The sequence below is a fragment of the Euprymna scolopes genome, chromosome 4, assembly GCF_053919585.1.
Source record: "Euprymna scolopes isolate OS-2025 chromosome 4, ASM5391958v1, whole genome shotgun sequence".
NCBI classification, from domain to species: domain Eukaryota; kingdom Metazoa; phylum Mollusca; class Cephalopoda; order Sepiida; family Sepiolidae; genus Euprymna; species Euprymna scolopes.
The window spans coordinates 66,732,021-66,759,520 of record NC_136485.1 but is presented as its reverse complement, the minus strand read 5'-3'; the positions used below and the strand labels follow the sequence as shown (position 1 = coordinate 66,759,520).

Below are 27,500 nucleotides of genomic sequence, written 5' to 3'. Positions count from 1 at the left end.
CTAACAAACTAGTTGAAGAGTCAGGACGATGGAAAAACCGAGGAGGGAAAACATTAATCGAACTTCTACTAGAATAGTGCGCAAAGGATTGCGACCTTGGTGAGGCGTATTGTCACCCAAATTCTAATGAAGATCAATCGTCGCTGCAAACAAAAAATCAATGGTAAGCGATTGTTGCGATAGCACAAAGTCATCTGCAAATGTTATCAAAAGAGGTGGAGAGTACTGGAAATCTGGGCAGACTTGTTGTCACTCAGACTCCAGATAACATCACAGGTTTTTCTCAAGGAGAAATCTTTGGTGATCGCCTGCGTGAGCAATAATAATAATAATAATAATAATAATAATAATAATAATAATAATAATGATAATAATGATAAAAATAATAATAATATCATCATCATCATCATCATCTACTCTTCTGTCTACTATTCTATCGACTATATTAATATAATGATCTCGCTTTTCCTTTGAAACTTCTGACATTATAGGAAAACGACGAAACACTTCCTATACCAAACGTCAACGCTCACTACTTACAGCTACTAAAACGTGTTTCTAGCATAGATAAATACATTTCATCTTCGTTTAATAATTATTACATTTAAGCCTATTAGAGTTATTCTCCCGAATATGTAATCCCACAAAGACAGTAGAAAAAAGCTTAACTTTGACGCAATTAGGTCATTCCACGAAAAATAAGGTAACCACGTTATTGTTTTCATATGCTTACTTATTCACAGGGTTACTTGACCACATAGCATCGAACATTAATTAGCTTCTTAAATCATATCGTTTACTTCATATTGCGTTAGACTTAAAATTAACTGAACAAGCGCTCGCTGTTTTTTACATAAAGTATAACAGAAGAAACCGAACTTAGCAGTTCCCTATAAATATTAGCATTACATAATTATATATAATCACTCTCCAAATTAGGAGATTGCCTTAACGACACCTCAACTTGCATTCACTTGGCGACTTCGCATGAATATAACCTGACACGAAAGTACGTTTCTTACACATATCGTGCTATTAAGCCGTCTTTGTTAAATTTGAAAAATAATAATGACGATAATCAACTCCACCACAAAAATGGGTGAGGTGGGCAGAATATTATAGGGAATTGATTATCCAATAGGAGAGATCAAAAAGTATTTATTTACATTAGACTTTAATACAACGATGTTGTAGTCGGTTTGGAAATAGACGACCACACACATATATAAGTATGCATATATATATGTATGCATATATATGTATATAGATATGTATATATATATTATGTGTCTGTGTATGTATATATATATGTGTATATATATGCATACATATGTATTTATATATATAGAAAGAGGGAGTATAGAGCGAAAGAAGAGAGAGAGAGAGAGAGAGAGAAAGAAAGAGAGGAGGGAGTTATTTGCCGTGTAGCTAAACAACGTTAGAGATGTACCTTTAAAATGCGTAAATATAAACCATCATTAAAAAGTTTGCAATTCAAATGATATTTATTAAACAAAAACTCAATTAAAACATTTATTATTATTATTATTATTTTACACAATTACTAAACATGTTATTAAAATAAAGATAGATGGTTGAGTTTTTAATAGTTTGTCAAAGAAATTAACCATTATTATTTATTGCTTCCCCTTTCTCTTCTTTTCATTCTTTTAACAGCGGTTAGATGGTATTCGTTAACATATATTACGTTCGCTATCTCTCATTGGTTGATGGTTATGCATCCACCATTCAATAAGCCGGCATGATAACGTCTGGTCCGGTGGGAGCTTGTAGTTTGACGGATGTTGACCACTGGACATCAAGGTCATATCTGTCCAACTGAACCACTGGGCGTCCTTTAAATCTTCCTTGTTTACCTAAGAATCGAGAAAGAAAAGAAAGCAAACTTTAAGTCATTTTACTCACATCCTTTCAAACCCGACTAACGCCGAGTATATTCTTCGGCTTCACCACACACACACACACACACACACACACACACACACACACACACACACACACACACACACACACACACACCACACTATTTTAAAATATTATACGAATTAAAAAAATGTATTTATATAAGGATTGACACAAAAATACATAGGGTTCCTCATTCAACCCTGGATAAAGCCGGGGGTTTCTGCTACCTTCTCTATCTCTCTCTGATATATATATATATATATATATATATATATATATATATATATATATATATATATAATATATATATATATATACATATATATATTATATATATATATAACTACTTCATTTACTCACATTAATTTAATATACGAAAGTATAGATTTATGTGTAAACTTTAAGTATTTACTTCAAAAGTGCTCAATACGTAGGTAGAGCTAGTTAGTAATTTATAAAATATATATGTATATATATATATATATATATATGTATATATATATGTATATATATGTGCATGTATGTGTGTACACATAGGTATATTTATATATATATATATAAAAAGGAAGGAAAAGATCTACCTTAAACCACTAACCTAGTTCTAAAACAGATCCTTTGTTCGATAAAATGCATGCCCATTGGCTGATAGGAAGGGGCGCGGTGGATACTAGAAAGCTGATTGGCTAACTAGAAATCCTCAACATATATAAAAACAAGAAGCAACCACAGAATTCGCGCATAAGCCTGACGAATCCTATAGTGGATGAAACGCAGATTATTCAGTGTAGCTTAATCGCCATATATATTTTATAAATTACTATATATATATATATATATATATATATATATATATATATATATATAGATGATTGGAACAGCCGACTGTCAACTCGACGTTTTTAGGTTCGATCCACGGCTGGGGAAACGTGTATATCTAGCTGCACTGATGAGTTGTGATATAACTAGGCAGTACTGTATGTGGATGACAAATATGTATGTATGCATGTATGGAATAAAAAAATAAGAGGTTAAGATATGGAAAGATAAAAGCATGTGAGGAATGGATCGTTCAAAGACCTTACTTATCCTCCCCCACACATAACCCCCTCCACCCATATTAGGTGACAAGATTCTAATTTTGTAAACGAAATGAGGAAATGCTTTTGTGTCTTGAAATGTCAGTTTTCGAGGGTAATTCTTGGTCTGAAGACGTAATCTCCCCAGCACGGGTGATTGCAGAAACATGTATGCACATATGTAGCCATCAATGTTTGTATAAATAAATTTAATATACCTGCTCTGTTTACTCATTGAGCACTTTTTGGTAGACGCGTGTTGTTTCATTGGATGTATTTCTAGGAAACTAAACTCTACTGCCATAATATATATATGTATATGTTAGTGTTGTTTTTTTTTTTGCATTGCATTTTCAACGATCGGGTGATTCCACCTTTTTTTTAGTTGCGTGCAAGCAACTCTATAAGTCACTCCTTCGGTCGGTCGGTCGGTCGGTCAGTCGGTCGGTTTGTCCATAACACTTTTGTGCTTGGCCTTTTTGGTTAAGATAAAAGGTCTGTTGTTAATAGATGCTGTTCTTAGTTTTTTTTTCTTGCCCTTTTGGCCAAGATCAAAGTGTAGTATCTATTCCGGCAGGTACTGCAAGCAAAGACCATATGTGGGGTCGACCCCACATATAAGACCTTGGTCAATGTAGGGGCAACCCGTCATACCAATTGTCACTATCCAGTTCCCCTACTCCTCGGGGAGTTTGTCCCCATTTTCCTTTCACTCCTCACATTAAAAATCGGCCTTGTGCCTAATTTGCTCGGTGGGGGAGCAAATAAATACCCTTTTCTTGGCCTTTTGGCCAAGATCAAAGTGTAGTATCTGTCCTTACTACATGCTGTACTTATGTTTGTAACTTTGTGATATAAACTGGGGGATCACTTTTCTGTATTGATTTAATGTAAAATGATCACCTACTTTACAACCAGTCAGTCTCAAAGCCATTCAAGTCATTCTCCAGATCATTCAAGTTGTTTTTGAAGGATTCCAGTCATTTTTTTAAGCATTCAAGTCATTCTTAAGGTCATTCAATTCATCCTTAAGTTCATTAAAGTCATTCTAAGTGATTTACTTTTTATTTATTTAAGTCATTTCAGCCCATTTTTCGGTCATTTTAGTTTATCTTTAAGAATTTCATGTCAATCCTACATTCACGCATTCATTCATTAAACGAGAGCACGCGACTAATAGCTATCGGCCTTGTTTTTTTTTTTTTTAAATGGATGTGAGGGTGATAACGTACGTACGACTATGCGATTGTCAGCGTATCATTATGTAGAGTCCACCATTTTACATTCTTGTTTTTATCTCAGTTCTACGCACTTAACTACAAGGAAGGAATTGTATCTTACTGTTTTCCATTCGACCCAAAATGCCCTTCCTGATTTGATTATAACTTTCTAGTATTCTTAAAAAAAAAAAAAAAAAAAAACGGATAAAGGTTTATCTTTAACGGCTTTTGGTTTTCATCTTCTAGTGATTAAAGTGTCATTTTATCAACTTTTCTAAGGGGGCTGTGTAGCGCTGATACTCAATGCATAGACTGACTACGATTGTTGGTTGCTTGTTCTTTTTTACGGCATGTAAAACGACGTTGGGTGGGACGTGATTTGGCTTGCTTGTTTTGTTTTCCAGCATATCAACATAAGTGCATGTTATTTAATGCCGAATGCAATAATTTTGAAAAAAGCTGTCATACTTAATTTTTTTATATCTTAAAATATATAAATATTTATTCATAACGTTTTGTTTGATTGTTTCGTAGAGGAAAACTGTTCTTTTTGTTTGTTATTTTGCTGAACATGATTGAGTTTTTCAAAGAGAAATAAAAATGAACGATGACATCAATATTTGATGCATTTTCAGACAGTCTGATATGGTAGCACTATGTAGGTAGTAAGTGACAGAGGTTAACGACATGGACTGATGACCTGGTTGTGTCAAGTTCGAATCCAGCTCCTTCCACGGAAGCAGTTTCAAATAGGACCCCTCCTGTAAGTACCCGATTTCTTTCTGGAAAGAACTTTGACTAAAAAAGATATCGGGGAAACCGATGCCAGCAAGAGAATCATCTAGTTCCTAAGATATGAATGCATCGTTGTTAGTTCATTTCATATCGAAACCGTTATTATTAGCACAATTGCTAATAAGAATTGTTTTATAGAAGTTGTCCTAGACAAGACATGAAGCTATTTGATGTAAGGAGCTAAAAAGAACGAAATGTGATTAACGCGAAGACAAGAAATACCTATTGATCTTATTGTTCTGTTCGGATTGTTAGTACTAGTTGATTTAGTACATTTTTTGCCTAACTTTTGATTACGCTGGAGTCTTCTGATTTGAAATATTCTTTCCTGTTTCAATTAAAATGAACTCTTATTAAAACAAATGTTTGTATACGGCAGAATCATGTTGACACACCAGTTCTCATGAGATCACCGAAGTTAAGCAACGTTAAGCCTGTTCAGTATCAGATTGGTGGCCATTTGGGAATACGAGTCACTGTACGCAGGAGGCTGTGGACTCCTAACTAAAAAAAAACTGCAAAACCTAATGTCGTCGTCTGTCCTGATGGGGTGGGGGGCATTCATGCGACTTGGGACAACTTCTGAATTCGATATTCCCTTAAAATTTCCTCCAACATAGGGAGCCGGTTTAAGACCGCTGGCTTTAAAACAAATGTCTATTTACAAAGGAAACATAATTTACTATCTTAAATTTTTAAATGTATAAATGGTAAATTATTATATTATATAATAAAAGCAGTTGTACGTATGTGCGCATGTGTGTCTAGCTAAAACTCAACATATACAAAACAAACAATCACAAAGTCAGTATTTTCTTGATCGTCGTTACTTTGGATAAGAGCAATATTCACTCTTTGGTGGTCAACTGATGCAGATTTCGGTTGGGGAAATGAACTTTCAATCATTTTATATTTATTCAGCCATTTTAAGGGAAGTAACTCTGACTGATTTTATCAAGATATTTCCTTTCTATCTACTCATTCTTCTATATAAACAAGATTTGCTTGTGTGTGTGTGTGTGTGTGCGTGTGTGTGTGTGCGTGCGTGTGTGTGTGTGTGTGTGTATTCAGTTAGAGAGGAATGTACTGGGCAGCATACCAACTCACACAAAGACAAATCCACAAACATTTAACAAAAGGGCCAAAATATATCTAAGGGTCTAAAAAGGTCACAGAAATATGTAATATTACTATATAAATAAAATATACAATAATAAAAATAAATATATTTAATACACAATTGTGAGCAGTTTAAACATATGAGTATGTAGCATTATAGTATATATATATGTATATATATATGTATATATATATGTATATATGTCCATATATATGCATATATGAATATATATATGTATATATATATGTATATATATATGTATATATATCTATATATGTATGTATATATATCTATATATGTATATATATGTGTGTGCATATGTATATCTATATATATGTATATCTATAGATATGTATATATATCTATATGTAACTATATATATGTATATCTATATATAGATCGATGTATATATATCTTACATATATATGTATATCTATATCTATATATACCTATATCTATCTATCTATATATTTATTTATTTATGTATACCTATATATACCTACATATACAGTGATGATCATATTTATTGGCACGGTAAAATAAAAGTTAAATTTTGTCTAATAAATTCTAAAAAAGGGATTAAATTAAAGAAAATAACAAAGTATATTATGTATTTTTAACTGGCCTTTCCGATGCAGCAATCGGATTTTAGAAAAAATAAATAACAAAGGAACAACAAACATAATTGCAAAAAACCCTTGTTCAAAATTATTGGCACGATTTATTTAATAATCAATTGTATAGCCTTTGGCCTTGATTACCTTCCTCAGTCGCTTTTCATAGTTTACAACCAAGTTGTTGCACTCTTCAGTAGTAATTTTAGCCCACTCTTCCTGACAATAATCCTCCAATTGAATAAGATTCTTAGGCTTCCTTTGCATTACCCTCAATTTTAATGTTCTCCATAAATTTTCAATTGGATTAAGGTCTGGGCTTTGTGATGGCCACTCCAAAACATTAATATGATTGTCCTCAAGCCATTTCTTAGTCAGTTTAGCCGAATACTTTGGGTCATTATCTTGCATGAACCACCAACGACGACCAAGTGAGAGCTCTTTAGCAGAGTCTTTCAGGTTTTCATCCAATATTTTAACATAATCTTCCTTTTTTATGCTACCTGTGACCTTAACAAGTCGCCCTGGTCCAGAGGCAGCAAAGGATCCCCAAAACATCAAACTGCCTCCACCGTGCTTCACTGTGGGTATGGTGTTCTTAGGCAGGAAAGCTTCGCCAGATTTTCTGTAAATATAAGACACTTTATTATGGCCAAATAACTCTATTTTCGTTTCGTCAGTCCATAGAACACGTTTCCAGAATGCAACATCTTTATCAATATGACGTTTTGCAAAGGCTAGCCTTGCTTTCAGGTGCATAGGCTTCAATAAGGGAGTCTTTCTCGGACGACATGCTTTTAAACCAGCTCTCTTCAAAACTCTACCAACTGTATGTCGAGATACATTCACTCCAGAGGTGCTCTGTTCATCAACAATCTCCCCAACAGAGATCCTTGGGTTTTGTTTTACTTGTCGAACAATTTTCCGTTCATCTCTTGGGGAAAGAATCCTTTTTCTCCCTCTACCCTCTAAACTCATAACGTGGCCTTGCGATTTGAACTTGTTTATTATGGCTCTAACAGTGGATTTGGGAAGGTTTAGCTTCTTTGAAATCTTATCATAGCCCTCCCCATTGGTATGGCATGCTACAACAAGCTTCCTGACGTCTTCGCTGTGTTCCTTAGTTTTAACCATGGCGAATGTAAAATTATAATTTAGTCACTTATAATAGTTTAAATAAATCGCTATCTAAAAATTATCTAAAAAAAATTATTCACTGAATTAGCGTTAAACAAGCATAATATGGCTATAAAAAAGTTCAGAAAGCACGTAAACCGGAAATTGATTGATATTATACTGATACTAAAAGAAAAACAAAGCCGTGCCAATAATTTTGAACAAGGGTTTTTTGCAATTATGTTTGTTGTTCCTTTGTTATTTATTTTTTCTAAAATCCGATTGCTGCATCGGAAAGGCCAGTTAAAAATACATAATATACTTTGTTATTTTCTTTAATTTAATCCCTTTTTTAGAATTTATTAGACAAAATTTAACTTTTATTTTACCGTGCCAATACATATGATCATCACTGTATATATATATATATATATATATATATATATATATATATATATATATATATATATATATATATATATATATATATATATATATATAGTAAGTTATAAAATGTATATGGCGATTAAGCTACACTGGATATTCCGCGTTTCATCCACTCTAGGATTCTTCAGGCTTATGCGCGAATTCTGTGGTTGTTTGTCGTTTTTATATGCGCATCTTCTATTGAGATTTTATTTAGCCAATCAGCTTTCTAGTATCCACCGCGTCTTTCCTATCAGTCAATGAGCATGCATTTATGGGACAAAGGCCTATTTGACCTCTGGTTGACCTGTTCCTTTGTGTGTGCTCTATTTAGCCTGGATATTTAGTTTCTTGATCTGTTTTAAATCTAGGTCAGTGTTTTTTTGTTTTTGTTTTTTAAATGTTAGTTTATATATAAATATATATATGTGTACACACATATATGCACATATATATACATATACACACATATATATATATATATATATATATATATATATATATATATATATATATATATATATAGGAAATTTATTACTGTGAGTCCAGAATGAGTTTACAAATTGTTTCAACTAGAGGAAAATCCTCAAAGAGAGGAAAAATCCAACTAGCATCATCAGAATTCATAGATGGACTAAGTTATAAAGTCAAATAAAAATGGAAAGATCGTAGATAAAGGGGAGTTAGAAAAGAAGGGGGAGTGGTGGGGAGAGGACGTTGGAGTTTAAAGTAGTAGGAGTGTATTAAAAAAAGAGAGGGGTTTATAATTAAATATTAATTATGTGTAAATTCTTATATACGTGTTTTTTAACGGTTTAAACTTAAAAGACGCTACTTTTGTTGATAACGGCATAAGTAACAGTTAATTTAAAGGATCACCATGGCAACAGGTTGGAGAGTTAATGTTAGTGAAGGAACGGGTTGAAAATGGGGTTTAAAGTAATTTAGCCGGGCGGGGAGAGATTGAAAGATATTTATTGTTTATAAAATGGAAAGAAAAAGAAAAGGAAAAATAAGTTAATGAATTATACTTTACAGGTTTATTTTAATAGTGTAATGATATATATAATTAAATATAATAAATAAATTAGCCGGGCAGGTAGAAATAATACGTTACAGGTTTATTTTAATAAAATAAAATAAAATAGGTGAAGGAACGGGTTGAAAATGGGGTTTAAAGTAATTTAGCCGGGCGGGGAGAGATTGAAAGATATTTATTGTTTATAAAATGGAAAGAAAAAAGAAAAGGAAAAATAAGTTAATGAATTATACTTTACAGGTTTATTTTGATAGTGTAATGATATATATAATTAAATATAATATATATATAAATAAATTAGCCGGGCAGGTAGAAATTATACGTTACAGGTTTATTTTAATGAAATAAAATAAAATAGGTGAAAGCTTAAGTAAGTAACTTAAATAATAGAAAAAAACATTTTTAATAAGTAACACACAAATATAAGCACACGCATAAATATGTACAGCAAATGCACATACGTAAATGGGGGAAAAGCACATGCGTGATCACACATACATATATATATATATATATATATATATATATATATATATACATATATACACAAACATACATATACAAACACATATATATATGTACACATACACAGATACGTAAAAATACACGCATATATACATATATAAACATATATGCAAATACACATACATCCAGATGCAAACACTTACACATACATATATATATACATATACATATACATACATATATATATATATATATATATAAATATAAATTAGCTGGGAGGGGGGGGAATTGAAAAATATTTTATAAATAATTTTTAAATTTTCAGGCGTTGTAGTTGAAGGAAAGAGAGAAAGAGAAAAATATAAATTAATGAATTATAAGTTACAAGTTTATTTTACTAATATAGAAATAGGTAAGAATATCAGTAAGTTAATCAAATAATAAAATTCATAAAATTATTAGGGAGATATTTATAATAAGTGAATAAAACACATACACACAGAAAAACACACACACAAATATGCATGTAGAAGATACGTAACCAAATACAAATATATATAAACACATACATATACACACATGTAGAAGATACGCACAAACACAAATACATATATATACATACATATACACACACATATATATATACACACATATAAATACATACATACACACACATATACATACATATACAAATACACACACATACACACGCACACACACACACATATGTATATATATATATATATATATATGTGCACATATATATACATATATATATATATATATAAATTAGCTGGGCAGGGAGAGATTGAAAAAATTAATTTTTTGTTTTTAATTTATTATTTATAGTTTTTTGGAATGTCGGGCGTTATATATGTGTGATCGTTTATATATATTCATGTTTATTTAATTAATTTGTTTATTTTCTATTGTTTTTGTTAGTTTTAAAACTATTTTGTATCCCTATCCTAGAGTAAATCTTATCTTGTGAATGCAGTTGTTTGCTATTTCTCTTCTACAATTTAATAGATGTTGGGGTTTCATTAAAGTCCAATCACCCACCATCAATTATAAAACACATTCCTAACTCGATCGTAAGTAGGCTCAGTAATAACTCAAGCGATGAAAATGAAACATCGCAAATTGTAACAATAAAACCAGAAATATTTTTTTTCAGAAACATTACGATAAAAGCCCCTGTGTTAATGAATTCAATATAACTCGAAGAAAAATTAATTTCTGAACTACCGATATTATCATTGAATTATGCATTGTTTATTTAATATTTTCACGCAAAAAAATTATGATTACAAAAAATATTTCTACTTTTTTTTTTTAGATTATATGTTTCCAGTAATTTTTATATGTAAGATCTAATATTTAATCGCTTGAATGAAATGTAACTTTCAACGTAACATAATCTTTGTATAATGTTGAAAAAAAAATTAAAAGCAGGAACACAAAAACATAATTAAATTAAAAAATAGATAAAAATTAACAAATGTTCACGATAGGAATGTATGGATGCACGGCTTGGAAAAAAGAAATACAACTCTCCTTACCTTCCCTCAAACTACTGGGGGTCCTTTTCAAATAGCGTCTTGACGTTCTGAGATTTTGGGCTTCCGTAGAATATATTCTTAGACAATTTTGTTTTGTTTTGTTTGCGCAAAACCAGAATCCCTCGCTTTTGGGGGCTAATTAAGCTATTTTTTTTTGTTCAAAGAAGTTGTTTTTTAATATTTAATTTAATATCTTAGGACTTTACGAATTATCTTTGAAATAGACACAGAAAATTTTATCTTTCAAGGGATTTTTACAATGAATTTATTTAACTTCAAAATTTAACTTTCATAGGTGTTCCGTTCTTTCAACTTTACAAAATTACCGTATCTTCATTTTCTTATTACTAAATAGAAAAAAAAAGTTTCCTTTTTTCCAACTACGCTTATCTGGAAAACGGACACGGATTTTTAGAACTATTCAGCATCTCACATGACAATTTATTAAAAAAAGATATAGCGATATTATTATTATTATTATTATTATTATTATTATTATTATTATTAGTCGTACAAGTTGTATTAGTAGTATTAATATTATTTTCCGTAACCTTACATCAAGTCACAGTAACCACCTGAAATGAGCAATGAACACTATAGATGACATTGCCCTCCAATGGTTGACAGTACCCACATGACAATTTACTAAAAAATAATTTCGTAGCGATATTATTATTATTGGCTCACACGGACCTTTCACACAGGTCACAAAGGATCTCCCCTTGACAAAAACCTGTGGTGTTTCCTATAAGCTGAGTGACAACAAGTCTACCCAGATTTCCAGTAATCTCCACCTCTTTCGATCCAATGGAGGCTAACACTGATCATGGTCGCCAATGAGTTCTATTTGCAAAAGCAGCCAGTGCTCACCAGTGAACGCCAGGACCCGCCAGGACCCACAAGTAATCGCCCCAAACCAACACTAATCGCCAATAATTATAAGATTTTCAGGCTATTAGTTGTCCCCACTATCAATCATAGTTTAATTTGTTTTTCGGGCGGTCCTTTACTAAATATGTTCTTCTTTTTTTTTTTGTCATACTTTCACCGGGCAACGCCGGTACACTGCTCCGGCTAGTTATTGCATAATATACTTATCAAGCGTGTTTACCTTGATGTTCTGTGACGCCACTTGCACAACACAGCCTATGAGAAGTACAGTCGGGTATGGCCAGGGAAGACTGCAATGATACGTCGTACTTGCCACCTCCAGATTAACTTGTTCGGAAACTTCTCTTTGACAAGCATCTTCTATGGATTCTCCTGCAACAGAGAAATAAGTAAAACAAAACGAAGTTTTTAGATGGGGATTGATGATTTGGAATATTTGGATTCCTTGGCTACTCTTTTCATCTTGGATGTTGTTCTTGCAACGTCCTGACTGATTTAACCTCCGACTTTCTTCAGGTCCATTTTGTATAACTCAGGAATCTCTATGTCGAACTCGGGAATCTGTACGGAATTTTGAACGGGACCCATTATTAAACCCACGAGAGGTAGATCGATATTATTCCATCAGCTATAGCCGGGTAAAAGTCTTAAGTAATTCGTAATAGCATTCTTAGTATCGCTTGTACTGGAGATTGAACCTTCAACCTCTAGAAGACTAAGAACTAAAATCAGCATCATTAAAAAAAAGACATCAAGGTTCGTATTTAGATTTTTTGGACTACTATACTCATCGTTATTATTTTCACAACGTTTCGATTGATTTAACTTCCAATATTCTTCAAGTGCATCTTGTCGAACACGGAAATTTTTATGTTGAACTTTGGAATCTGCATAGAATTTCGAACGCTACCCTTTATTTAATCTATGGCGTAGCATGCTCTCAGTCATAGCCTGGTAGAAGTCCTAAGTGATTCGCCATTGTATTTCGAGTATCATCCGCATTAAGGATTGAACCTTCAATTTCCAAAAAAGTGTAATTTACGACCGAATTTTATCAAGTACTTTATCTGTTACGCCACGGACCCTCGAATACGAATAATCAATCTTCATCTAAAACTTCAGAAACATAAACCCCAATTATCCATTTTTCTTTTTTACTATTGGGTCACTAAGAGCCACCCGAGGATAATTTATTCTGCTTTTGCGGAAATCGCTCCTGACAAAGCATGAAACTACTTGATGCAAGGAGTTAAAAGAAAAAAGCTGATTATTGCAAAGACAGGAGATGTCTATTTACCTTAGTCTTAAAAAACATTAAGGCTATAGGCAGGAGAAAAACAATACAATATAGCAGTCAGCAATAAAAGAGTCTCATAACCTTGTAGTTCGTGGAAAGAAGCCACTGCAATAGGAAGCTGTATTATAAGGAGGTGTCAAAACAAAAAAGTAATAGAAACTGCTAGACCAACTAATAATACGAGTTCGAACAGAAGAATGAGGGAATAGATCAGACAGTTTTTAAGAACACTTGCCGTAATGATATTTATAGAAATGACTGAGACTAGCAACATCACGTCCGTGAAAGAGAAGGTGCAAAGAAGAATAAAAGGTGTGGCCAATTAAATTACAGATACGTTTCTACACCTTATCAAGAACCGGCGTAGATTTACAGGCCTTAATGGGATGGAAGAATTGTCGACGGAACTTGACCAGTACCTTGAACTTTCTACCTTGGTTACTTCGCTACTTAAATACAAACGGCTCACAACAAGTATTTGTTGATATTATATTTAAAGACGACTATGTTGTCGATTGCAGGGAAGCAGTTATGTTTTTCTACAAACGGGAAGCTCTTACAAAGGAGCTCTGTCCATGGAAATTTCACCTGACGCTAAACACATGGAGAGAGATGGCACCGTTTTTCTCTGTCAGACATATTAAAGAAATATTATCATTATTATAATTGAGAGGTGACAGTGGTCAAATGATTAACGACACTGACTGATGCTCTGAGTGTCCCAAGTTCGAAACCAGCTCGTTCCACAAAAGTCACTTTCACTTAGGATGTTGGTCACTCCCATCAGTATCTGATGTTTTTATAGAAAGAATTATGACTAGAAATAATATCGGGGAAACCAATGCCATCAATAAAATCTTAAATATCTGCAAAGAAAGATCAAGTGTAACGATAGGTCGGAATAAATTGTTTTTGTTTTTGTATTTCTGAAATGTATTTTTCTGTTCATGTGTAGCGATCTGCTTTCATTTAGAACGGTTTCAAAGATTAAATTTGGTTGGTTGGTTGTTTTTGTTTTACGGCATATCAACGAGCAGAAAGGTATGCGAGGAGACCTGATTCTAGCATACAGCATCATCAACGGGAAACTAAATCTACCTTTAGTTGAGTTTTTCACCCTAACGCCTAGTCACACCAGTAGAATATGTTCCATCATCGCTTTTATCTCAACAGAAGAAATGCAACATTCTCTGTCCTTGTCTGAAACAGCCACCCGTAAAAGATTATAATGATGCTACGATGTTCTGGTTTAGAGTCGCGTTGGACAAAAATTCAGACGGCACATGGTTTTCTGTACTTTGCTATTTCCATCAAGAAATTGTTCTATTAAAGTTCCAAAGGAAACTTTACACTGCTTTACTATTAAATCACCACTCATCAAGGCCCAAAGGCCACTCGAGGACAAAAATTACTAGTTTGTATTAAGTAGATTATGAAACATACATTTCAAGGATCACAAATTTACGGTTGGATCGATGCTAAATTTGATAACTTAATGAATTTTTGTTTTACTAGAAGTCACCACTTTTCAAGGCCCAAAGACCACTCGAGGATAGAGGTTAATCAGTGTCAAGTGATCGGTGAGACAAAACTCTGATAATTTATAATGGTGGAGATTATGTAGAATTTAATTATTTAAGAGGATGGCTCAACAAGATTTGTTTACATTGGACTTGAAACTACAATGTTTTCGCCAGCCAGAAAGCAGTCCTGCTGTATTGCGTTCCACACACGGATAGTTCTAGGAAAAATAGCTTTGATCATCGTTGATTTATTCGTATTACACTGACGGAACAAGAGCACGCTACCTCCGTGAAGTAAATAAAGGGTTCCACTTGAAATTCCGTCCAAATTCCCGACATTCTCGAGCTCGGCAAGATACATATGAAAGAAGGTCGGAGGTTACATCGACCGAAACGTTGTGAAAATCACACTCAAGATGAGAACAGTAGTCAGATGAAAAATAATACGAATAACCAATCCTCATCTCAAAAATTCAGAAACATCAAGTGAGTGAAGGAGAGAGAGAGAGAGAGAGAGAGAGAGAGGGAGAGAGAGAAAATTATTGACAGTTGTAGCTAGACAAGTTTTCGTTGTGAATGCTTTACAAGGCAATTTGAAAATGGCGATATGAGAGAAGACAACTAACAAAACTTTTCTGTGAGGAGTTGCGAGGAGCAAAAGGCATTGATCACTAGATTTTGAAACTAGTGTTGTACCCTGTCAAGGTAGGAAAGGATACTCTGAGCAGTACCTCCCCATATGTGGCAACAGTACTTCACCTTAGGATGTATTTGGCTCTTATACAGGTGGAAGATTGTGCCGGAAGTGAGATATCTTCTTGGGGGGGGTAGAATTGTCTAACCATTTTTCTAGCAACTTTGGCAACATATTTAATGTAAGTATCCCATTTCAGGCCAGGAGTGAAGGTCAGATACCATCTTGCCATAGCAGAGTGCTTCCTCAAGACAAGAGTCGTTCATTTTAATTGGGATCAGGTGGAAATCAGAGCATAAGTGGCAAAAAGAGAGAAGCTTGATTTTGGGCACGTTAAAAGTAATCAACTGCCTTTTCATCATTACACCGTATGCTCAAGGCCAGAAAAGAGAGAATCAGAAAGATTTTAGTTATTACTGCTTTTTTGGAATGTTGGTTGTGCCGCATGCATAAATGTCGACGAATAATCTTAGAATGTGATCTGGAATATCATTGATAAAGGTCAGAAACAATGGATCAACAAGATATAGATGCAATCTCTTCTAACCGTTTTTTTACGTGGATTGCTGCACTTTGCCATTTTATTTTGGCAGTAAAATTGATTGATATTTACCTGGTTCCACATAGCCTGATAAACAAAACCACATTTCCGAAGGGAAGTTCTTTTTCTGTCCGAGTAAACAATGCGTCCGTGAAGAACTCAAAACGAGTAGGATGACGGATGGATCCACCCGAGGATAATTTGTGTTGACCACACCTGTGAAAGAAAAAGGTAAGAAGGCGCTTATTCGGGATTTGGTCTTTATCTAAAGGAAATAACTAACATTTACTAAGGAAATAATGTTATTTTGTTGCGGATAATGTAGGACAATTTAGGACGCTAAAATGATCAGTAGAACAAGGAAACAAATTCCTTTTTTTTATATTCGAAGAAACTTCATTATTCTACAGAAATGTAATATATACTGACAAAATCATTTTGTTAGGGGTCCTGGATATGACTTGAAACTATATCATATGATGAGACCCCCATCTTGCGGGCTTTGGGGAGTGTGGAGCCACCCTTTAATTGCCATTGCTCCCAGGTCCACTCTGACCCGGAGTTAGGGTCCCAACTATGGGTTAAATAGAAACCCACTTGAAAAAAACCCAAAAAATAAACAAACGAACAAAAAAACAAAAAACAAATATATTCTATTAAAGAAATTTTCTTCAAAATCACTGAATTCGGCATTAAATAACCTAAAAAAGGTTGACATGCCGTAAAACAACCAACAACCAACATTTTGTCAGGATGCTGAAAGAGAAGATTTTTATATAAATTATAAAATTCAGCTTTTGAACAGCTAATGATGAAGAAGTCGTTTTTCGATTAGCCAATGAAAAATGTAAAAAAAAAAAACCAACTTCGTTTATGATGAATGGTTTTTTTCTATATTTAACAAAGAAATTTAAAAATATAGAAAATTCTTAAAAATAAAAAAAATTCTTTTAAATCAAAGAAAAAATAAAGTTCATTTTTGTAAACATGAAAAACAATTAAAATGAAATATCTTGCAATTAGAAAAGATACAGTTTCTTTACTTATTGTCGCTTTTGCAACAAGAAAAGTGTTGCATTTATTCAGTCTTCAGTTAGCGATGGAGAAATACTTAAAATAAATGTTTTTCTAATTAGAAAATAAATTACAGTTTATTTACTCTTCTCTTTAAAAAAGTGTTGCATCTTTCAGTTTTCGGTTAGTAACGAAGAAATCCTTCTAGACTGAGGGAATTTTCCCCTAATCAAGAGTGCACTTTCTTTTAGGATGAGGGGTTGGATTTTTCTCGTTGAACAAGGTTATTAACGTCACTTTAAAATTTATCCAAATAACTATTTTGATGCTTAGGTATCTATAACTTATTCTGACGAAATCAATTTATCATCTTATTTCGATAACTTTAAAGCTAATAATCCCGTTTCTTATTGGCTAATCGAAAAACAACTTCTTCATCATTGTCTGTTCGAATGATGAACTTTATCATTCTTAGAAAAATGTTACAAGAACAAGTCGCCTCTTCTTGTAAGTGAGTAAATATGAGATAGGATAGCCGAGGATTCGAACCTGCGAAGCTAGGATTGGAATTGAGAATTCCGATCATAAGTTAAAATAAATAATACAGAATGTTATTGCAAATGGAATGTAGAATTAACCATTGTTTAGTTCACACAAAATAGTTAGATATCTGTTTATTGAAAAAGGATTGTGATAATACAATTTTGTTTCTGTTAATGAAATGAAATTAAAATAAGGAATCTAGATCCGAACAATAGAAAATGTTAAACATATTTGTAAAGTGAGTTAGGAAAATTAGGTTAGAGAGAAATCAGTCGTTGTAAAAACGTGAGGAACAATGCATGCTTAAACACGGAAGCATGTTAGGCCACGAGTCCGATATGCACGTGTTTAGTCATGCAATGACGTCATGAGTTCTCAATATAGAGAGCTTTAGGTCAGTAAGTCAGTCAGTCAGGGAGTCAGAGAGAAGTCAGGACGGGACAGGGTCGAACAGACAGAGCTGACATCGAACCTTGGAAGCGAAGGGGAGTAGAAAGAAATCATGTAGAGACTTTGAATTCCTTGATGCAAAGCCATTGACCGGTCGAATGGAATAAACGAACAACTTCATAATTTTGTATTTGCGTCTTCGTGTTAGGTGTATTTAACAGAAAGGTATTATGAATTTGTATTATAGACTTGTATTCCACTCATTTGTATTATAAGAACTTTGTGTATAAACTAATCTAAGAATGTGTCTCTATCATCTAAGAATGTGCCCCGTTCAGCTATTATAAATAATGAATGTTCCTTCATTATGATAAAAGACTGAAATCCTCATCTGAAAAATTGGTAAAGAAATATATGTGTCAATGTTATAGAAACACTACCATTCACAGAACTGTCAAACAGTATAAATGTCAATATCTCTATCAATCTCTCTGTCTATCTATCTATATATCTATATCTCCCTCTCATTGAATTGCATGTTCTCGGCTCTCCTGTATTAAAATGTACTCTGTCCCTTTATATATAAGATCTGTCTCCATCTCACAATATGAACACTCAAGAACACCTATTACTTAACAAAATCTTCCCTTTCGGCGTCCTGACAAAATAAATTTGTCAGTATATATTAGACTAGCGGGTGTGAGGTGGCTTTTCCTGGGCGTAAAATACGCTTAAATATGATATTTTAATTTGTCCATGTTTCGTATATATTACTATAGAGTTGTGATTTGAAAAGTAAAAAAAAGAAAGTATTTAGGTGCCATCAGCTAAAATCGAAACCGTAGCATTCAAAGCTGGTGACGTTACCACTGTAGGAACGCGACATGCATATAAACTGATTAAAAAAATAAAAGTTAGCGAAAATGAATGTACAAAATGCATAATATTTTTTTTCAATTTTCACCCATTTTGGATTTCTTAAAAATAATTTTAACTTATAAAAAAACGACCCGTAAAAAAAAAAAACAATAATTTGAGGCTTCTAGCGCCGCTCTGCGACTTGTAATTTCGGAGGAGATAGAGTTTGAAAATATGGAGACAGACATATAGCCGTTTATTTTTTTAGATATTTATAAAATAATGAAGTTTCTTCGTATATATATATATATATATATATATATATATATATATATATATATATATATATATAAAAGGAATTCGTTTCCTTGTACTACTGATCATTCAGCGTCCTAAATTGTTCTAAATTATCTGCAAGAAAATAAAATTATTTCCTTACTAAATGTTAGTTATCTTCCTTAGATAAAGACTATTGTTTGCGGATTATCAAAGATCATTAAACTTACTTCCTCTTAAATATTTACATAATGTTTTTTATTATTATGTTAATTTTAAAAAAAATTCCAATCACTACTTACCTAGTTAACACGATACTGATAGTAATATATTAACAATCGCGATTATATTTGCTGTTGTCAGTCGACAATCCATTTTGGTGACGTTAGTATTTGCCGAATAGCGTCGTCTTCCTCCTATCTGCAACGCCTTATATTCTCAGACAGTTACCCGTCTGGTATTGACAAGGCTCCACGTTGCTTAACTTGAGTGATACAATAAGGACCGGTTTGTCAACATGATTACGTCGTATATCTAGTTATTAAAAAAATAACTAGATATACAACGTAATTATGGTGACAAACCGGTTCTTATTGTATCATTCAACTTAAGCAACGTGGAGCCTTGTCAATACCAGACGGGTAACTGTTTGAGAATATAAGGCGTTGTACTCGAGTGCTGCCTTAGTAATGTGAACAGAAAATTAAATTCTCATGAAGCCGTCCTCTTAAATAATCAAATTCGGTCCACTTTCAACAATTGTAATGAATCGTAAAGGAGCTTGTCCTACAGTTCACTTGATAAAACCTATGAACCCTTATTATTGAGTGGCATTTGATCTTTTTGACCAATTAACACACACACACACAAAATACAATATTCAGACAGAAAACAAAAAAAGAAAAAAAAAATGCAATATTTCAGACACAAAAAATGCAATATTTAAGACACAAAACAAAAAAGATAAAAAAACGCAATATTTCAGACACAAAAAATGCAATATTTCAGACACAAAACAAAGGAAAAAATGCAATATTTCATACACAAAACAAAAATGAAAAAAGAAAAAATGCAATATTTCAGACACAAAAAAAGAGAAAAAAATGCAATATTTCAGACCCCCCCCACACACACACTCACACACAAAAATGCAATATTTCAGACACAAAAAAAGGAAAAAATGCAATATTTCAGACACAAAACAAAAAAACAAAACAAAAAAAATGCAATATTTCAGACACATACAAAAAAAAATGCAATATTTCAGACACACACAAAAAATGCAATATTTCAGACACAGAAAAAAATACAATATTTCAGACACACAAAAAATGCAATATTTAAGACACAAAAAATGCAATGCTTCAGACACACAAAAAATGCAATATTACAGACACACACAAAGAAATTCAATAGTTCAGACACACACAAAAAATGCAACATTTCAGACACAAAAAATGCAATATTTCAGACACAGAAAATGCAATATTTCAGACACACACACAAAAATGCAATATTTCAGACACACAAAAAAATTCAATAGTTCAGACACACAAAAAAATGCAACATTTCAGACACAAAAAATGCAATATTTAAGACACACACACAAAAAATGCAATATTTGACGCACAGAAAAAAATGCAATATTTCAGACACACAAAAAATGCAATATTTCAGACACACAAAAAAATGCAATATTTCAGACACACAAAAAATGCAATATTTCAGATACACACAAAAAATGCAATATTTCAGACACAAAACAAAGAAAAAACATGCAATATTTCAGACACAAAACAAAAAAACAAAACAAATAAAATGCAGTATTTCAGACACATACAAAAAAATGCAATATTTCAGACACACACACAAAAAATGCAATATTTGAGGCACAGAAAAAAATGCAATATTTCAGACACACACACAAAAATGCAATATTTCAGACACACACAAAACAATGCAATATTTCAGACACAGAAAAAAGGCAATATTTCAGACACACACAAAAAATGCAATATTTCAGACACACACACAAAAAATGCAACATTTCATACACAGAAAAAAATGCAATATTTCAGACACACAAAAAAATGCAATATTTCAGGCACAAAAAAAATGCAATATTTCAGACACAAAAAAATGCAATATTTCAGACACACACACAAAAAAATGCAACATTTCAGACACGTACAAAAAATGCAATATTTCAGACACACAAAAAATGCAATATTTCAGACACACAAAAAAATTAAATAGTTCGGACACAGAAAAATGCAACATTTCAGACACACACAAAAAATGCAACATTTCAGACACACAGAAAAATGCAACATTTCAGACACACACAAAAAAATGCAATATTTCAGACACACAAAAAAATGCAATATTTCAGACACACACACAAAAATGCAATATTTCAGACACAAAAAATGCAATATTTCAGACACACACAAAAAAATGCAATATTTCAGACACACAAAAAATGCAATATTTCAGACACACAAAAAAATTAAATAGTTCGGACACAGAAAAATGCAACATTTCAGACACACACAAAAAATGCAACATTTCAGACACACAGAAAAATGCAACATTTCAGACACACACAAAAAAATGCAATATTTCAGACACACAAAAAAATGCAATATTTCAGACACACACACAAAAATGCAATATTTCAGACACAAAAAATGCAATATTTCAGACACACACAAAAAAATGCAATATTTCAGACACACAAAAAATGCAATATTTCAGACACACAAAAAAATTAAATAGTTCGGACACAGAAAAATGCAACATTTCAGACACACAAAAAAATGCAATATTTCAGGCACAAAAAAAATGCAATATTTCAGACACAAAAAAATGCAATATTTCAGACACACACACAAAAAAATGCAACATTTCAGACACGTACAAAAAATGCAATATTTCAGACACACAAAAAATGCAATATTTCAGACACACAAAAAAATTAAATAGTTCGGACACAGAAAAATGCAACATTTCAGACACACACAAAAAATGCAACATTTCAGACACACAGAAAAATGCAACATTTCAGACACACACACAAAAATGCAATATTTCAGACACACAAAAAAATGCAATATTTCAGACACACACACAAAAATGCAATATTTCAGACACAAAAAATGCAATATTTCAGACACACACAAAAAATGCAATATTTAAGACACACACAAAAAAAATGCAATATTTCAGACACACACAAAAAATGCAATATTTCAGACACAAAAATGCAATATTTCAGACACACATACAAAAAATGCAATATTTCAGATACACATACAAAAAATGCAATATTTCAGACACAGAAAAAATGTAATATTTCAAACACAAAAAAATGCAATATTTCAGGCTCACACAAAAAATGCAATATTTCAGACACACAAAAAAATGCAATATTTCAGACACACAAAAATGCAATATTTCAGACACAAAAAAATGCAATATTTCAGACACACAAAAAAATGCAATATTTCAGACACACAAAAAAATGCAATATTTCAGACACACAAAAAATGCAATATTTCAGACACAAAAAAATGCAATATTTCAGACACAAAAAAATGCAATACTTCAGACACAAAAAATGCAATATTTCAGACACAAAAAAATGCAATATTTCAGACAAAAGAAAAAATGCAACATTTCACACAAAAAATTCAGTATTTCACACACACACACACACACACACACACACACACACACACACACATACACACACACACACAAATGCAATATTTCAGACACAAAACAAAAGAAAAAGATATAAGAAACGAACCTGAACGGCTTATACACTCAATGTTTTTACACGTCCTTTTTGTTCCGGCGTCTTCGGGCTCAGTAATAGAGCCACACGACGGACAGAACTGATGCTGCCGATGCCATGCCATTAAAGAACACGCAGATGAACAGACAGACTTCTCCAGGGTGTTTAACTGCAGGAACGCTGGAAATGGTGATGTGAAATGTCCCCGTGGTAAAATCGTTTGCAGTTTCTCCGCGTCAATGTTTGAAGCATCGACCGCAAACCAAGCCCTTTCTTTGGAAAATGGCTCAGCATTTTCAACGACCGGTTCAACCCCAAGAAAGACGGTCAAGGGTTTCGTTTCTAAGTAAAAGTCAATGTCCTTATAACTGGCCGTTACCAGTTGATGGTGGGGCGTGTCGTTTTTCTTCGTCCCGTTCTTAGCCGACACAAACACTTTTAAATCAGAAAACAGGATAAATTTAGTAAAATCGTTCTTGAGCATCGTATCGAGCCAGAGAACATCTTTTCTTTTGTCCGGTGTTCTCTGCAGAACGTTACGCTTAGAGATATTTTTAAAACTTTCTTGTGAATCAGAAGTGGCGAATGAAGCTGTGTGTTTCACTCTGAGCGGAGAAACAGCTGAATTAGCTCCAAGAAGTCCAGCTATTCTGCTTTGGTCCCAAAGTTTTGCGATGTCTGCTGCGGTTTGGCCACCTTTCGTTTGTAATTCACTTCTGCACCTTAAAAAAATAGGAGAAAATCAAAACAAGTAAGTTTTTTTTCTTATTAGCGTGTGTGTTATTAGTCTGACTGATATCGAAACGAACTATGGGATCGGATACGCCGAGTTTGATTAAGTATGAGAAATTTTTTTTTTAATTAGCATTAAAACACTATGAACGAATATTTTACTTTTAAAAAGTTATTTCCTATTTATTTAGCATGCGCGTTGTTAGCCTACTTGATATCAAAGTGGACTATGGAATCAAATACGTCGAGTTCGAAGCCTGCCATAAAGATGAATAAATTAAAGGATTATATATAGGAAAAATAATAAGTTAAAGAGGAGTATGCCTAAAAACATTGTATATACAGGGTGTCCGAAAAGTCACTAAAGTGTTGAAAATCTTCGCCATTTTACCATTAATAATTTTGTTTTTCTTTATTTCAGATACTTTAAAGATTTTTGGGAAATTAATTACAGATCGGTATAGCATTGAACAAAGTGCGCAAGTTGAGAAACTGTTTTACCAAAATCAAAGATGTTTTGATTCCAAGAGCTTATCGATAGCATTATCATGTAACAAGTCACAGTTAAAAAAAAAGATTCTATGCTAACAAACCCCAAACCATGCAAGAGTTGAAGGAAAACATCAGGAACGAAATAAGGGAGTTTAATCGCAATCCCGAGATTCTGCAATCTGTCATGAATAATTTTTTGGAAAGAGCACAAATATGCGAAACTGAAAATGGGCAACATTTAAAAGACTTTATTTTTTATAAATAAAGATTGTTTGAATGTTGCATTTAAAAAAAAAATAATCCCAATGTCTTTGTGAGATTGTGTTGAAATTACAGAAAGATATCATCAAAAATAAAGAATCTATTTAAGTTCAAAACCTTTCAGTGACTTTTTGGACACCATGTATTAAAGAGGATAATTGAACTGTGATATGAATGAGGGTTTAAACATAACTAAATAATTAAGATAAAGCAATATGCAAATTTCTAAGCTCACTATAACATATATTACAATTATAATCTACATATCAATACCATAGCGTGTGTGTTACTTTCTGTGTCACGCTTACATTCGAGTCGATTAATTGTTATGTACTTCCATTTCGTGTAATAAATAATTTTACCAAGAATTCTTCACAAGTTTTGGTTTCGGTTTCGATGATAGCTGATGACACTTAAATCATCTATTTTTTTTATATATAAACAAATTCACCAAGAATTCTTCATACATTTTGGTTTCGGTTTCGATTATAGCTAATGTCACTCCAATAATTTATTTTTTAAAATAATTTTATCAAAAATTCTCCATAAGTTTTGGTTTCGGTTTCGATTATAGCTGAAGGAACTAAAGTTATATATATATATATATATATATATATATATATATATATATATATATATATATATATATATGTATATAAGTTTGAGATTCGGTTTCGATGTAAGCTGATAAACCCAAGTCATACGGAGATATTTTGTTTATTTTTGAAATCGCAACTTCATAATACATAAAAATCGATAGAACATTAACTCTATAATAACATATACGAAATCTGCAAGAATTAAAATATCATATTTAAGCGTACTTTACGACCGAGCTTTGCCGGGCGTCGTAACTAGCTTAGATAAATACTTTTGCAGTTTTAACAAAATGCTGCACTTCCGTTTCTTGTTCTCTTTCGGTGGAGGAGAAATCCTTCACGACTGAGACAATTTTTTATTTTTGTACCTTTTCTCCACATTAAAAAACGACCCTGGTGTCTAACTCTGTCCCGTGGGGAGGCATAGTAAATAGGTACAATAATATCATATATATATATATATATAATGACCAAGATCAAAGTGTAGTATCTGTTCTTCAGATGCGGCACTTTCATTTCTCATTCTCTTTCAGTGGAGGAGAAATCCTTCACGACTGAGACAATTTTTATTTTTGTACCTTTTCTCCACGTTAAAAAACGACCCTGGTGTCTAACTCTGCCCCGTGGGGAGGCATTGTAAATAGGTACAATAATATCAGAGCGTCCCTATTTACTACGGACATCTACAGAATGCCAACATCAATATATTATATATGAATTAATCTCCTGTGAAATTTCCACAGGTCCCGCTAGTTATATTACTATTTCAAGTAAATCTCTTTTATAGTTATAGCTCATATATACATATGATTAAATAAACATCCACTTTCAATCATTTCTACTATGTTTTTTTGTGATAGTATGGATGCGCAAAAGCACAAACGTATATTGAACCCACCATGGCATACATGCTATATACCTTCATTTTATAATAAAAGCTATATGCCTTAGGTCTCGAAACACCATGGTATAAAGAGTTTTACTCATCCTACATCCCTAATTGATGCATCATCCTTATTGAATAAACAAATAAATCTATATGCATTAGTATATATATATATATATATATATATATATATATATATATATATATATATATATACATACATATATATATAGTATATACATATATATATATATATATATAGTATATATATATAGTATATATACATATATATATAGTATATATATAATATATATATAGTATATATACATATATATATATAGTATATATATAGTATATATATATATATAGTATATATATACTATATATATAGTATATATATATAGTATATATATATAGTATATATATAGTATATATATATGTATATAGTATATATAAATATATATATATATATATATATATATATATATATATATATATATAAATATACACTACCAGCTTTGACCAGGCGTAAAATACACATCAATATGATATTTCAATTTGTCCAGATTTCGTCTATATTATTATAGAATCGGTATTTCGAAATTAAAAAAACAAACAGACATATATTGGAGATCCATCAGTTAGAATCGAAAGCCAAACTGTAGCATTCAAGGCTGGTGACGTTATATGCATATGAAATAATTAAAAATTAAAAATAACCTATGATGAATGTTTAACGATTTTTTAAATTTTGATCCATTTTTTGACCCCTTAAAAACAATTTTAATCGGCTAAATACTCATAAAAAAGGGTTCGTAAAAAATCCAATGATTTTAGGCCCCTAGCGCCGCTCTGCGACTTTTCGTTTCGGTTGAGATAGAGTTTGAAAATATGGTGGCAGAGAAACATATATATATATATATATATATATATATATATATATATATATATATATATGTATATATATATATATATATATATATATATATATATATATATATATATATATATACGATATACGAGCAAACAGTTAATAAAACATGTTAAATAACACTTGGAAATGAGTCAAAATCATATTTAATTAGAAAAGGAAACACTAGATAAGATGATAGTCCTTAATCCGCGGAGTTTCGAAGAAATACTTTCCTTCTCATCAGAAGGTAGGAATTAGCAAAATGCGGGATTGGATTTTGCATGCAAAAGTATTTGATGAAACAACAAGTAAGTCAAAGATCTTACTTGAAAAAAAAAGTGAAGCAGAGGCAATATGGTGAAGAAAAAGGTGATTACACATGAATGGATAGTCTGGTGGAAGATAAATAATCAAGTGACGGTAAAATCAAAA

The 27,500-nt window shown here is 32.1% G+C and overlaps 1 protein-coding gene and 1 pseudogene across 2 annotated transcripts in view; one reads left to right on the top strand and one right to left on the bottom strand.

The window, feature by feature from the left end:
* Positions 1-1,486: 1,486 nt before the first annotated feature.
* LOC145268157 (NAD-capped RNA hydrolase NUDT12-like) overlaps positions 1,487-27,500 on the bottom strand; it is a 174,631-nt gene continuing 148,617 nt past the window's right edge. For both annotated transcript variants that reach the window (XM_080123359.1, XM_080123368.1), the window contains exons 4-7: positions 23,198-23,907; positions 16,378-16,521; positions 12,471-12,622; positions 1,487-1,877 (exon numbers count right to left, since the gene is read on the bottom strand). In XM_080123359.1, coding sequence (XP_079979485.1) covers positions 1,695-1,877; positions 12,471-12,622; positions 16,378-16,521; positions 23,198-23,907 — 1,189 coding nt within the window. In that variant the 3' untranslated portion in view covers positions 1,487-1,694. The remainder of the gene's footprint in view (positions 1,878-12,470; positions 12,623-16,377; positions 16,522-23,197; positions 23,908-27,500) is intronic.
* Positions 3,773-3,930, top strand: LOC145274184 (U2 spliceosomal RNA; annotated as a pseudogene).